The sequence below is a fragment of the Scophthalmus maximus genome, chromosome 4 (genome assembly GCF_022379125.1).
Source record: "Scophthalmus maximus strain ysfricsl-2021 chromosome 4, ASM2237912v1, whole genome shotgun sequence".
In the NCBI taxonomy this organism is placed as follows: Eukaryota; Metazoa; Chordata; class Actinopteri; order Pleuronectiformes; family Scophthalmidae; genus Scophthalmus; species Scophthalmus maximus.
Genome location: NC_061518.1, coordinates 9,547,848 through 9,562,821, shown reverse-complemented (window position 1 = coordinate 9,562,821; position 14,974 = coordinate 9,547,848). Strand labels below are relative to the sequence as shown.

At 42.8% G+C, this 14,974-nt stretch overlaps 1 protein-coding gene across 7 annotated transcripts in view; it reads right to left on the bottom strand.

Moving 5' to 3' along the window:
* The window catches only part of LOC118302161 (LIM domain only protein 7-like), a 70,321-nt gene that overhangs the window by 10,990 nt on the left and 44,357 nt on the right, over positions 1-14,974 (bottom strand). For 5 of the 7 annotated variants that reach the window (XM_047331503.1, XM_047331506.1, XM_047331505.1 and 2 more), the window contains exons 1-10: positions 14,422-14,574; positions 14,154-14,347; positions 11,412-11,482; positions 10,839-10,908; positions 8,992-9,098; positions 7,778-7,808; positions 4,321-4,434; positions 4,087-4,246; positions 3,211-3,355; positions 386-445 (exon numbers count right to left, since the gene is read on the bottom strand). In XM_047331503.1, coding sequence (XP_047187459.1) covers positions 386-445; positions 3,211-3,355; positions 4,087-4,246; positions 4,321-4,434; positions 7,778-7,808; positions 8,992-9,098; positions 10,839-10,908; positions 11,412-11,482; positions 14,154-14,231 — 836 coding nt within the window. In that variant the 5' untranslated portion in view covers positions 14,232-14,347; positions 14,422-14,574. Of the gene's footprint in view, positions 1-385; positions 446-3,210; positions 3,356-4,086; positions 4,247-4,320; positions 4,435-7,777; positions 7,809-8,991; positions 9,099-10,838; positions 10,909-11,411; positions 11,483-14,153; positions 14,348-14,421; positions 14,575-14,974 lie in introns of those variants that run through there. The other 2 variants (XM_047331504.1, XM_047331508.1) reach the window with 2 other exon arrangements.

The window sequence follows — 14,974 nt, the reverse complement described above, 5'->3', positions numbered from 1 at the left end:
ATGTTGCTGTCTGGATAACACAACGGATTTGACTTGCAACACGTAATGGCACTGCTGTGGGCAACAGAGGATGTCATACGTGCCATTCAAATAAGTTACAGCAGCATTTAGCGGGTGGAATATCAAAACGATGACAGGATTTGATTCAAGGAACCAAGACTGATTACAATCAATCCTGCAGTTTGTCATAAATTCCTCTTGACAAGGTACCAAAATGCTCCATCTTCAGGAGCAAGCCAAGTGCTGTTTTGCAGCATGATTTCCCTTGGAGCCAAGCTGAATGCAAACCAAAGCAGCAGCGGAAGCAGCAGCAGCAAAGTGGAGAAGATCAGAGCAGTCTCAGTCCCCTTTGCTCCAATGTTATGCCCACAACTGTAGGACTTACCAAATCCAGCCAGGGTTGACCTGAACCGGTGTCTCAGGCCTGACCTGGTTTACATATTTTCTACAGAACCAGAGAAACACACATGAAGAGAGATGACTGCCATATTGCAACTAAATATTAGGCCCGTCAGAACAGTAATACATGTTGAAGGCCGGGAAAGACAAGGGGCTTAAACTAAGAACATTATGTAGATTAAAGAGGCATCATTATTTGACACATACAGTACAGCACGTCTTCACACAGATGATCTTGCCAGAAATAATGTTTAATGGACGAAGTTCTGTTTGGTGCCCAGCTCTGACCTTTATTATTCCACACAAAATTATATCATAGCACAGGCAGAAAAACATGGACAACATGGCAGCACAAAAGGCGCTATAAATAACATGGTATTATGGCATCAGGCGATGACACAGTGCATGAGTCATCCGTTTAACCATTAGGACCTAATGAGTCACTCAGCATGTTGCCGTCACATAATCAGCACACCAAAAAAAAAAAAATGGTGCCAGACTAAATGTCAGATTATTACAACATGCAGCGCTCAAAACAAACGAATAAAGAATCCGTTACAGTTCAAATTCAAAGCACATTTAATTGTACTAATAACTTCATAAAAACGTCTATTTGATAAACGGAGCAAGAGTTTGCATATTTTTGCCAAAATGACATAGCTCTCCCCGATGCCTCAGAGATTTGCTGCTGTGGTGCAGGACGAGAGGGTGAATAGGAAAGTGTTAGAGCTGGTATCAGCTGTCTGCAACGTGCGTAATGTTTAGTGTTTTGAGACGACATGTTCATTAGGTAGAGATCTTCAGAACAGGAGGGCACGTTCAGGCTCGGAGGAGGCTTCTCAGTGATGGTTTCGGGGTTCTCCAGATGTGGCAGAGCTGTTTCGCACAGCAGCAGATGTCACAAGGCAGGAAATTACGCCAAGGTCAAACTCTTCCTCTGAGGAACCCAACGATTTATGGCTATAAGTCAAAGGAAAGGAAGAGAGCATGCATGAAATGAGAACATGATTAAGAATAGACGGTAAAAAAGGTAACACAGGAAGTCTACCGAGCAGAAGAAACGGGATGTTGAGCGTTTTAGTTTGTCATTAGCGTCAGTAGCACTGGCTAATCCTTGTACCTAAGCAAACTAGGATTTAGTTTGATTGGTGCGATGAATTTATAAACTACTGTCTAATTCTAGACATGAAACCGCACATGCCAACTTGCTTAGCGCCACAAAAAAAAGTTAACAAAAAAGTCTCATATTACATTTCAACCAAAAGGCGTTTGGTCAGACTCAAGCCGGCAAACTCAGCCATGTGATGTTTCTTGCTTTTCAAGCAATGCAACTTATTAAGCAAAAGGGAAAGAACAAAAATTCAAACTTATATTAGTATCGCTTCTCACACTTTGAGCACTGCCTTGCATCACAGAGAAGAAAAAGCAGCCAACCGACCTTAAGCCTTGCATCTTACGATACCAGGGTCTTCTCTGGGAGCCAAGGTATATCGCGCGCACACGAATCTCCTCTTCAGGTGTCCAGTGTCGGGGCAAGAAGCGATCGCAGTCGTGGTTGGTCGACGTCAGATGGACAGTCTGCTGCACCCGCCGGATATACAAGTCATCTAGGACGGGGTCAGCCTCGGCATAGTCCTCTTCCGCGGAGTCTTCCTCGCACAGAGCCCGCTGGAAGAGCTCATCATCAAAGACGGACGCGGGACGAGTCGGGGCGAGGTGGGGTTTGGGGGAGACGGGGGCATCTTCAACGCTGCAGCAAAGAGCGGTTTATTCACAGCTGACGATCACAGAGGCATCGCTTCAGGTGAAATAATTACACGGAGTATCTTAGAAGTGATCTCGAACGTCAAAAAGCTGCTTCAAATTTTTAAAAAAGCACAAGTGTGACTGATGGTTGATGTATAATTTATGCAAATTAACAGTCTTTTGAGGATAAGCTTGGGGTTACACAAGGTTCGTCAACATTTCTAAGCAGCGGTGCAGAAGGAAGTGTGAATGGATTTTGTTCTTTACACACCAGCTCCATGATGAATCGACTAATGGGATGAGAACACACCTCTCTACTTACCTGGGCCTGTCACATTAAACACTGGATGTCAGCATCTACTTAAGAGCCCAGAATCTGACCTGGGAGTGACCACGGTTTGTTGGGACAGTTGAAGTACTGCTGCCTGGGGGTGGGGAGACCTGCTGGCCAAACTGACCCACTGATCGAGTCTGGTGGTCGTCCTAACAGTACTATGGTGTCTATAGGCTAACTGAGTAAAGTCTCTGCCCTTGTTTTTCATTTTCAGTAAGCCAAACTACGGATTAATTCGATTAATAAGATTGTCATTTCAACCATAAAAACAGGCTCAGACACAACATAATTCAAATGTTATGACTTCCTAGCCCCAAATAAAGACCATTTAACAAGAACGTGGACATGCTGCCGTTTTTAACCAAGTAGTTAAAAAGCATTCATGTGACTCAGCCATTCAGTCTAGAAAGACAACATTGTTCTAATGTGATTCTATCAGTATAGAAATACAAGGCTTCAATACCATAAAAGGATTTGCTGTGTGAAAGCGACTGTCTACTTGTCATGGCTGTGTCCATGAATGCATTTTCCCCACATAGTTCTCTGATATGGGTTAAAACTTAAATGTATATTTGGTCAAACATTTCTGAGAGCAGAGCAGATATGTTACATAACACATGTTATTGTGTAAATAATAGCAGCATAATGACAGCTTCTCTCTAACAAGTCAGTTACGGTGGTGAGTTAGCACGTGAACTTTCTGTGTACAGTAGCCGCCGCGTTTGCAGTACCTTGTGAGTGGACCGGTGCAGACCCTTCCATTCTCATCTCGTCCTGGTTTTCTTCGGAGCAGTGGTGGTGGGATGTAGCCTTTGTTTTGATGAACTGAGGCCTCCATCCTGAAGACCTGCTCCGCTTCTGTGTCACTTCCACAACCTGGAGACGACACGGACATGTGGAAAACGACCGGGAGAAACTCAGAGTTTGACAGGGAGAAAAAAAAAAATAGAGGAAGGGAAACAAAAAGCTCAAAACTGACGTGAGGTGCTGTGTGGTTAAAATAAAAGTCTGAACACCAGAGAAAAACACGGGACCCTTTAGTGGATGACTGAGTCCTCACACAGCTAAGCCTTTCGGGAGATATGTGCCAGGTATTTCACCCTCTCCCAACACAGACACTTCTATCACCACAGTGTGGAACTTGCCACAATCCATCACTGACGTGCACCGACAACGGCAGAGTGCAGAAAAATGACAGTGAAATATGAGGATCAGCAGCTCCTGGATAGAAGTAAAATGATCCAGTGTAACATGGGTGCGTATGGGATAGGAGAGTTATCACGTCATGACTTTTTGATGAGGAATTTCTATTTTTGCAGGTTCAAAGTAGCAGGTAGTCCGTCTCGGGGAGAAAAAAGGAAAAAAAAGAAGCTTGAGAGATAAGCTAGGCAAGGCTGCAAAAGCAGTTTTTTGGGGAATTATATAAAGTACAAGCAGAGTTAGTGTGAACGATGACAAAGCAGAAAGTCAAACTACAAAAACCTGCCACTACTGGCCGCTTTGTTTGAAATAAGTGATTTTTGTGCAAGTTTTATACTTTGAATAGAGTGGCGTGCACAAAGTATTAAGTAGAAGGGGATGGTATGAAGAAGCAGAGCTATGTGTACCTTCACTGTTTGGGCGAAGGGCTCGGGAGTCCAGAGAGTCAACACTGTCCACAGAGTTCTCTCCCCTATAGCTCGTACGCTGACGTTCCTCCCTCTCCGGGTACCAGCACTCTCTGTACTCGCCGTCTTTCACAAATGCATTGGTGCCATCATCTAGGGCCTGGATTTACAGGACAGGGTTAACGTGGAGTAAGGACTTCACATTGTGCAAAAAGCTTAGAAGAGCAGCTTTACCTTGGACAAGGCCAACCCCAACAGTCCTTCAAAGGCCTTGAAGTTCAGCGGAGGGCCACTGTAGAATGCGTCAAGGTGAGCTTTGCGGCCCAACCAGTAGATGGTGATCAGAACCTGAGGAACAGCAAAGACGGAAACATGGATGAATTACACAACTTCCATCTCCTTCCCTGTGAGAGGACAAATTGATTTTTACAATACACTGAATTTGTTATTTCTTAAATCCAAACCGCAGACAGCAAATTCATTTATAATCTCACTGGTACAACACAGATACAACGCAACTTTCAACTAATTTAGTAGAAGATGTGAGTCAAAAGGAAAAACAACCCATGTTACAATGGGTTTTCTGACAGAACACAAGTTCAATCTAAAAAGGGAAGCACACTTATGTCTCCAACAAAAAATGGGCATCAGCCTGACGGACAGAACAAGACTCCCCCCCCCCTCATTCCAAAAGTGACAGCAGAGTGTTGCTGTGTGCTACACCATAATTTTCGCAGGCTGTCCCGCTGTCATAGCCGGTTGGACAGAGGTGCCAATCTGTGCCTGGTGACGTTATGTTTTTCACTGAACGGGACACGGGACAGTGTACTGTGAAAATCCAGAGAGAAAATGCTGAGCGATGCTGCGTTCAGGAAATGTTCAGAAGCCCGTTCTCAGGGGGACAGACGATGAGTACATCAGATGTTAGAAATGGTATGATGTTGAAGTCCAACCAGTGAAGCCCTCCAAAAGCAGATTGACCCCCCCCTTTATTTTTCTTTCCTTTCTCCCCCTTTGATAAATATATTGTCTCCCATTTTCCACAGGAAACCCACGTGCTCATCCAGAAACATGCATGCAATGAAATAATCTAATAATGTACTGGGCCCATCTCTCCACCGAGTGTGGTGCAAGTCGGTTGAGTACATTTGTGGAGAAATAAACAAACAAGCATGGGTGGAAACATAACTAGTAATTAGCAGTAAACACCATGTAGCATCAAAATTGTAATTTGTCCAATACCAAATCGACTCAAATTCATCTTGAGGGCATGTGCCAGGTTTCACAAGATGAGAAACTTCATTTGAAACTACAAATATAAACATCATTGGAGGCACTCGAAGACAGAGTGCGTTCATTATGATTCATTTTCTGAAATACCACATTTTTGTTTCAGTCCGCCAAGTAGTTGTTGGATGAAGGTGATGGTCAGAGCGACAACTGCATCCCCGGATTCATGCCACTAGTTAGTGGTCTGGCAATGCACTTTTCCCACAGCATCAGCCACAAGAAATACCATTGAAGTGAGGCACATGGTCTTCACAAGACACCTCAAAAGCACGGGACAGAATACTACTGACAGTCAGTCTGCTATTAGTAAACAGTGACCAAAGGCCTGGAAAATATATCTCTCTGGCATTTAGAGTCTCATTATTGCAGCAACAAAAGCGTTCTGGACACCATTTATTTCTCATTTGCCTTGAGGCCAGGATGTGTCAGACTTCCTCCGCGTGCGTCTTAACAGAGTCATCATAGAGCAGTCAGCAGGTTGAAAAAATAATGAGAAAAAATAAAAATCAATGAGGGGCCTGGAGAAGATTGAAACAGCTACATTTTTTATAGCACAATGCAAGTTAAATGACGGATGAGAATTTTGAGTGGTGATAAATGCATCTGTATGGATTCCCCATTATTCCTGATCGGTCTCTGTGGCGGCTTCCTCGCCAGTCAATCGAACATTGAAAACAGAAATGATTTCTGAGCTCTAGATATTGAAGGGTTTTTTTTTTTTAAATCCCAAATGATGTTCCCACTGTAATGTGCAGCTTTTCAAAATATAGGCTGGTGTGCTGGATATTTGAGCGTAGTGAGCCACTGATGCTTGAATTAGTTCCAATTTTATCTCATTTGCTTAACCTGATTAAATAAGCCTCAGTCTTAAACACAATGACAAGATTATTCTCCATTAGCTTTCCACTTAGCTCGAGCCCCAAGTCATGTCAATGTTGCGCAAAATGGGTAAAGGTTTATATTTCAAAAAATAAAGTACAAATACACTGGATTTTAATTAGATTAATAATCCTGAACTTTTTTAATGTTGTTGTTGTTTTTTTGTACATCTGTGGAGATTCTCATTCATCCAGGTCAGTTATCCACAATGGTGTTGAATCAGGAGCGACCCCAAGTTAAAAAAGAGCATCTTTCACTTTAAGGATGTGCCGTATGAATAACTCTGCTTCACACATCTGTGGATTGTGCTGGAAACTTGAATGAAACTGTGGCTTTCAATGGCTGCAAATTGACCCTAATTGGTTAAAAAATGCTACGTCTGACAAACGGCCTCATTACCGAGTCCGAGTGGTGTCAGCTATTGTGTGATTCAAATGAGGCCTCCCAGATTACCCCAACATCCTCATGAGCTGTGGAACATGTAAAATACCAGCAGTGCATACAAGCGTGTACACATACAGTACACACACACACACACACACACACACACACACACACACACAGACAGACAGACAGACAGACAGACAGACAGACAGACAGACAGACAGACAGACAGACAGACAGACAGACAGACAGACAGACAGACAGACAGACAGACAGACAGACAGACAGACAGACAGACAGACAGACAGACAGACAGACAGACAGACAGACAGACAGACAGACAGACAGACAGACAGACAGACAGACAGACAGACAGACAGACAGACAGACAGACAGACAGACAGACAGACAGACAGACAGACAGACAGACAGACAGACAGACAGACACACAGACAGACAGACAGACAGACAGACAGACAGACAGACAGACAGACAGACAGACAGACAGACAGACAGACAGACAGACAGACAGACAGACAGACGTATTGCTGTTGTTAGAGACATGATTACAGATAAAGTTCAAGGCATAGCGATAAAACAACTACACTTTGGCACAGACAATTCGAGGGTGTAATGCCAGATTTTAAACAACCCCCTTGACCATCATCACTTTGATTCTGGAAGACTCTGGATGCTGGCGGGATATTGGCATCAGCATCAGGAGCTGGAACCCGTGTGTGCTACGAGCGCTGGTAATTGGGTTGATGGATGCAATGTTGGCTTTCAACCATGTATGTAAATTCAGTGGTCGTGTTTCCGTGACATGGAGAAGGACAGAAAAACAGGAGCACTCGGAGAGCGCAGACCTCTGCCTAAGCTGAGCAATCCACCACCTTAATGCCTTTTCACCTTCAAAAAAAATAAATTAATTCCTGGATCCAGATCGGAATCCCTCCCAAAATCAACTATCTATGATAAAATGTTCATGCAAATCTGTCCAACTAACTAACTTACTTTTTGAGTAGTCCTGCTCAACGATACAAACCCAACCAATCACATGAACTCCTTGGTGGAGGTAAAAAAAAATCAAGAAAGACATTACGTGGTTGAGGAGGAAAGCTCATCCTGGTTAACTTACATTTTTGAGTCTTCTGTTGCTTTCGTCTCGCCTAAAACAATAAAAGGAAGAAAAAAAAGTAAATAAACCATGCAGCAATTGGCAGAATGAGTGCAGTTACATCACTACAATGCACTAACCTCGCCAGTAAAAAGAAAAAGACAAGTGCTCAATTGACATTTGGAGACTTTCTCATTTGCAAAGCTGAACTTATCAGCTGCTTATCTGGGATTACAGGCAACATGCTATCTACTCAAAGCAGCAGCTTGTTAGGAAAAGCTCATATCTTTATAAATGTAAAGCAGCGATGATACTAATGCACAAACTTAACTGTGTTCTCAGCACAGGCAGTGCAGTAAAAACACCTTAGTGTTATACGAGTTCAGTGCCATTATGACATCACGAATTATGTCAACATGGTCTCATAACCAGTTTGAGACGGCCTTTGGTTTCCTGTTATCATGGAGGAAGCAGCCATTAGAAGATGGGACATTGTGGCCATAAAAGGATGCACGTGGACAGTTTTGGTGATACCGTGCCACCACGGACTTCTCTTCATGGCTGAGAGGAGTGGAACCGGACGATGTCGTCTGCTGCTGTAGCCCATCGCCCGAGGTTCAAAGTGTTGATCGTCGTTAAAAAGCGGTTATCCCAATTATCTGCCGTCAGCGCAAATCGGTCTAGTCGTTCTCCTCCAACCTCACTTACTGACCACAGAACTGCTGATCACTGGATGGAGTTTATTTTAGTTTTTCACACCATTATAAATGGAATGGTAAATGGACTATATCTATGTAGCGCTTTTCCAGTCTCATGGACCTACTCGACCTCCTGAGCCACAGCCGCACTAAAAGTAAACTCTAGAGACTGTTGGACAGATATCAGCAGTTTGAGAAATATTTAAGCTACAACAATGATGCCACGGTGAGAGTCACTGAGATCCCATCATTTTTCTCACTATGAGGTTTGAATATTAATGGGAGGATCCTGACCTGCACCTGTAGGATTTTAATGCATTGCACTGCTGCCACACGATTGGACAATGGCATGGATAAACAGGTGTTTCTCCGTCAAGTGCGCGGTGAGTGTTTGGACACAAAGCATGGAACAGGCACCCAGGAACAGAGAGCGAAGGTGTGTTGCTCTGTGGTGGCATGCGAGCGCCTGTAGCTGTGGACAGTTGTACACGTGCTTATTGAAATGACAGTGCTTCTTGTCGACAGCAGTACAGGTACCTGAGTGTCACGCGAGTGGACAGGTCTTGCAGGTCTCCTGGGTGAAACAGCTGCGACTCATTCAGTCCCAGTTCCCCACAGGCTTTCAGGAAAACGGTCACATTGTCCTGGAGATTCAAATTAAAATAAAAAAATAAGAGCACAGAGAAACGAAGGGGTTGATGATGAAGTTTGTTCTGGATCAACTAATGCAAGTGAGGTTGGAAAATGCCACCAACCCTCAACTCTAGCACTAGAACTGGAAGCACCGTTGATAATCACCAAAAATCATCTACTGTAGAAGCAGAATGTGTCCTGAGTGGAAGCGTTGTGGACAATATCTTGGTAGTGCTAAACATAATCATGCTGACGCCGATGTGTCCTTGCTGTGACTAGTATCTTGTGGAAGTTATCGAATGTAAGGACACAGATGACCAATGTCATGTCAAAGATATCTAGTATGATGACGCAGATGAGTACGCGTGTGGACAATCAAACGTGTGACATCCCACGCTGCCTGTTTCGTAGATTGTGAGTACAAAAGAACTGTACACCCATATGCACTTTGAATCGTCTTCGTTTTGTGCTATGAATAAACATCTCCCGCTGAAACTGCTCATCGGCTGCTTCGACTTGTATTTCTGCAAATCTCCTGAAACTCCTTACACTATTAGTCTGAAATTTTAATGATTAAAATACTTTTGCTCATTAAAGGAACAAATCTTTAATTTAATATAACAGAACTTGAATTATTGTTAGGGGTACATAGAATTTCATAATTACCTGAATTGTCTCTAATATTTCGATCAGATATTTTATATAAACATTGGTTCAAAAAAGATAATGTTTTGGTTTTTACTGCATTTGATACAACCTTAAAAAAACGTAAGAAATCTTTTAATTGTGCTCCCTTTTACTGAAATATCAAATAGATAGCATAGCATCAGATTTCATAACTTTCAGCGGGGAATAAACTATAATTGTGGAAGTTGAATAAACTTGACTGTTGTCTGGGACCATTAAACTCACTTTGCATGGCACCAGATATAATTTAATGCTTAGTTAAGGACCGTTTCCTTGAGGGGGGAAATGTTCAAGTCTACGGTCTCCAGTTAGCAGCTCACTAGCAGGAACCATTTTGAGACTTCACATCCACTGCATCAGATCCAAATGACGCCACCCAGGGAGCAGCAGTCGAAGTCTTGGCTTCAGACTGAATGTTTAACCATAAATCTATATGGACACCAATGTTACATGTCAGCTGTTATGTGAAAAGGACTGCTCAACTCCAGCATCCGCAGTTGGGCTCTTTCCGTTCATTTGGCCTCTGATGGAGGGTGGGAATTAATTAAACTTGTATGAAGCCAATTGAAACACAGCCTGAAGGGAACAAATTTAAATCTGCATTTGCAATTATGCCCGATGAAAAAGAAAAATACATATTCAGCAGCTGGTTGGAGGCACTGACATGCAGCTTCAGGATCATTCAAAAAGCGGCAACAATGTCTCTCTCGGTGCCTCCGACAGGAAACCACAAGATGTGTCAATACTTCCTGGCTAGCAGGTGCTGTCTTTTGTGCTTCTACACAATAAACATCCACTAATTACATTACAACTGTTGACAAGACTCCAAAGAAAATACATTTTACACATAAGGTTAAAGCAAAGACACACACACACACACACACACACACACACACACACACACACACACACACACACACACACACACACACACACACACACACACACACACACACACACACACACACACACACACACACACACACACACACACACACACACACACACACACACACACACACACACACACACACACACACACAAATTTAATATAAAACACTCACCAGGCCAGCGATGGGTGTGGAAAGCCTGTTTACTCGCCTAATGATGCCAGGTTTCAACTTGTTGATCAGACTATAAGTCAAAAAAATAAAGTAGCAAATAAATCTTCCAGGTTTGTGCTGCAGATGTTTTGAGAAACAATACAACATCAAATATTTCACAAGGGAAGAAAAGTACAACAGGGCTTAATAATCTTGACCAGCGTCCAAGACAGAAATTACATTATTAAAAAGGAAAGCAGCAACAAAAAGAAGCTCATTTGCTTATAAACCTGTTTAATTGCATCTCAGAGAAGGAACCACATGCTTTGAGGTCTCTGAGCGTCTATTACATGTCATTTAATTATGGAAATATGCCTTCATAGGCATGTTTAGGGAAATTATGAATCTCCAAAGTGCAACTTTGGATATTACTACTTTTTGAAGTTGGTCTCAGGGCTGCTGCTAAAAGCGTAACTGCCAAATTAGCCCGCCTATACACCAATGTGTGGTAATTTCACCTGAACAATTCTCTGGAATGAAACCATGACTTCATGAGGTCATAAAATACATCCAAGTTTCAGCATCATTACTCACTCGCAAAGCAGGACTCCATTCTCCAAGGCAGTGCGGAAGTCATTGCAACCAAACAATTTTCCAGTCGCCTCCTAAAATTAAAAATAAATAAATAACAACAGCAGGTTAAGAATTTATCCACTGACCATTGCATTTCTTTTTGCTACCATTAAAATGTGTTAACAGTTTCTTTGCCCATTTCTGCTTCCAGTTTCCAAGTGTTGCTTTCAGACACACACCAACAGTTGAAGCTGAAAACAATTAAAACTGTGACAAACTAGGTCAACAAGGTCCTGGTTGAAGTTGATGAAAAATAATCCTTTGGTCCACATCGTAAGCTTTTCCCACTTTTGAAGTTGTTTTAACAGTAAAACCCAGTAAAGAAAACTGACTTGGTTTAGTTAAGATTTAGCCAAAACGGCTTAAAAACCCTCCAACTACTGCACAAAAACAGATATCCACTATACACCTGCTAAGCAAAAGAACAATGTATTAGGACAAGCGTTTTCCACAAACATTAAAAAGATGTTTTTTGGTCAAAACAAAGAATACAACACAAGTTAAATGATTGGACATGTCTGAAGAGAGCACAAGGCAAAAAAGGGCTTTGTAATGAGGACATAAAAATGGGGCTATTAAGGTTCAGATCCATGACCAACCCAAGGGCCCCAAAAGACTATTCTTCTCCCTAATTAGTCCCCCCAGGAGTCCACCATCACAATTCATTTCTGGTGGAAGTGGGCAGCGGGCACGGAGCGGATGCATCGCAGTGAAATCAGACAAAAAGCAGTTGCCAGATGAACAAAACAAAAAAAGAAACAAACAAAAACAAAATGTGATTCAACAGATCTCAGTCATACGTGAGCATGACTTGCAAACATCTCCCCCAAATCCACGAGGATCAAACTGTTGATTGAAATATTCATGCGTCTATATCGAGTCTGTGATAGGAACGATGTAAAAATCTAGAGCTGCAACGATAACTTAACTTAATTTTTCCTTTTGCATTTACCTTTTTTTGGGGGGGAAACATGACAAATATTTGCTGTGGTTCGTTTTTCTGTGTCATGCATTAGAGTACATACAATTTCTTCGAGTTTGGACTTCTCCAATTGATAATGGGCATAATCGTTAGTTGCAGCCAGAGTTAAACTGAAGGGAAAAAGAATTCCGGCTGGTTAAGATGATGATGGACACCGTTATAAAAGAGAACAACATCCGACTGTGCTCCTCAGGTTACACCAGCAACTAAATGGCCCGTTTACATAATGTGGAATAGCCCAATCCATTTTCATTTTCTTCCCGGGTCCGGTAACAAACCGAGCAAACGTTCATGTGTAATTGCTGCGGTGGAGGCTGCGCAAATGATAAACCGCAACAATTTATGAACATGTGAATCTGTGGAAACCTATTATACTCCAATCTGTAACTGAATGTTGGTGCTCACACATCCCGATTTTATGGACACCATTAAGCATTTCCTTAAAAGCAGCATGCCTTGTTGCTTCTATCCGGACTAACACACACACACGCGCACACACACACACACACACCTCATCATCATCATCATCATCATCATCATTCATCAGCACAGAAAATGAGAAGGGTAAAATTGGCATGGGCTTACTGCCAAGAGAGCTCTGGACGGAATTCTCACAATGATCCACTCAGACACAATGGACATTAATGGTGCCCATTAAGAACCGGTCAACATTCAGTGCCCGTAGTCCACAAGTTGTATTCATTTGTTATGATTTAAGGATTCAAACTCCTACAGAGTTTGGACAGGAGCAGCCTCATAACCACCTCGCACAAAAAAAATTTAAAAAATGCGTCGCTACCAACAAACCACTTCCTCCACAGACCTGCCTTGTGCAAAGACCCAGCAGCGACTGATCACAACAGCCACGTCTCGACGGAAAGGCAGTCAATCACAACCCTCAGGCTGTTGAGGATTTTCAATTTGTCTTTCAATCATTGCTTGATTTTGATTTTTTCATTTCGTTCTCTTGCATGTGCATTTCCCTCCGCAGTCAAATCAATTTCATCTGCACAACCACACGAGACGCTGTGTGTCAGAGGGCAAATATCCTCTCACCAGTCTCATCAACGGGGCTTCGGCCTTTGGACCCAGAGACGGGCCTCCTGCACAGGTGCCTCAGTTTAAGTGTCGAGCATGATGAGCCATTGGAAATATCATCGGTTAATGACGATGACGAGAAGAGCTGCAACAGTTCATCGATTACTAAATTAGTCGACAACTATTTTGATAATCGGTCGGTTCAAGGGAACCGAATTTTTGACTTTTTATGGGAAAAAAGTCAAAATTCTCAGATTTCATCTTCTTAAACGTGAATATTTTCTGGTTTCTTTGCTCCTCTGTGACAGTGAACTGAATATCTTTGGTGTGTGGACGAAACCAAACATCTTCTTGGGGTTTTGGGAAACACGATCGACATGTTTCACCATTTTATGGACCTTACGACTAACCGATTAATCGAGGAAAATAAATCGACAGATTAATCGATTTTGAAAAAAAAAAAAATCATAATTAGTTGCAGCCCTAATGACGACAAACAACAAAGGACGAGCAGGTGATTTGTTCCATGGCTGAAATGACTTGTTCAACTCAAATCCGGGGGTGGTCGAACTATTTGACCCAAGTTTTTTTCCAGTTGTATAATTGAAGAGAATCACAAACAAACATCGTCTCAAAATGCTCAAGAAACAAAAAGGTTGAGTGATCAAAGGTGAAGCTGGTACCTGAATCCAGCGCTGAGCCTCGACGAACGCGTCCGCACAGCTGACGCTGGTCTGCTGGCGCCACTCCATCAACTCCATCGACTCCACGGGACGGGACACGAGGGGCAGGGGACAGGTAGTGGATCGAATGGATCGATGGAAGCCGAGCTCAAATAACCCCCAACTCCTGCAGCAGCACACATGAGGGGAGACTCCTGCACAGACAAGAGACGATGCGTGCGTAAAGAGAAGCGTAAAGAGCAGCGCCTGGAGCAGCGCGTCCGCTCACCTGAGGGTTCACTGCACTAATTGACCACATCCAGTTGATCACTGGTCTGGTCCGCAGCTCACTTTGCATCTCTGACGACCTCCGCTCATTGGGTAAAGTGGACAGAAAAAAGTTTCCGCCCACTTCACAACTACGGGCAAAGTTTTTTTTGGAGATCAAGTGAAACCGAGTGCCGCCACGAGGGAGGAGAAACACAGAGTGTGTCATCGGCCCCCTGCTGGCTCATCGGTGAACAACACCGTGGTCCACAAGTGGAAGAGACGAACCTCTCTGGATTTGTTTTAAATACTGAAGGAATGACAAGCATATATATATATATATATATATCTTATCTTATCTTATATATAATATTTTATGCAGGAATAAGGAATGATGTGTATAAGGAAAGTGAGCTTAAATGAATACTGCTTGGCATTATATGTAAAATACAAAAAAATATATATATATAAAAATGTATGACCTTTCAGGGGGGGGCGGGGGCTCCCGTTGGAGGGGCGGAGCGGGGCGGAAACCAGCGTTCCGACAATAATACGGTATTCAGGGCTTCTATCTG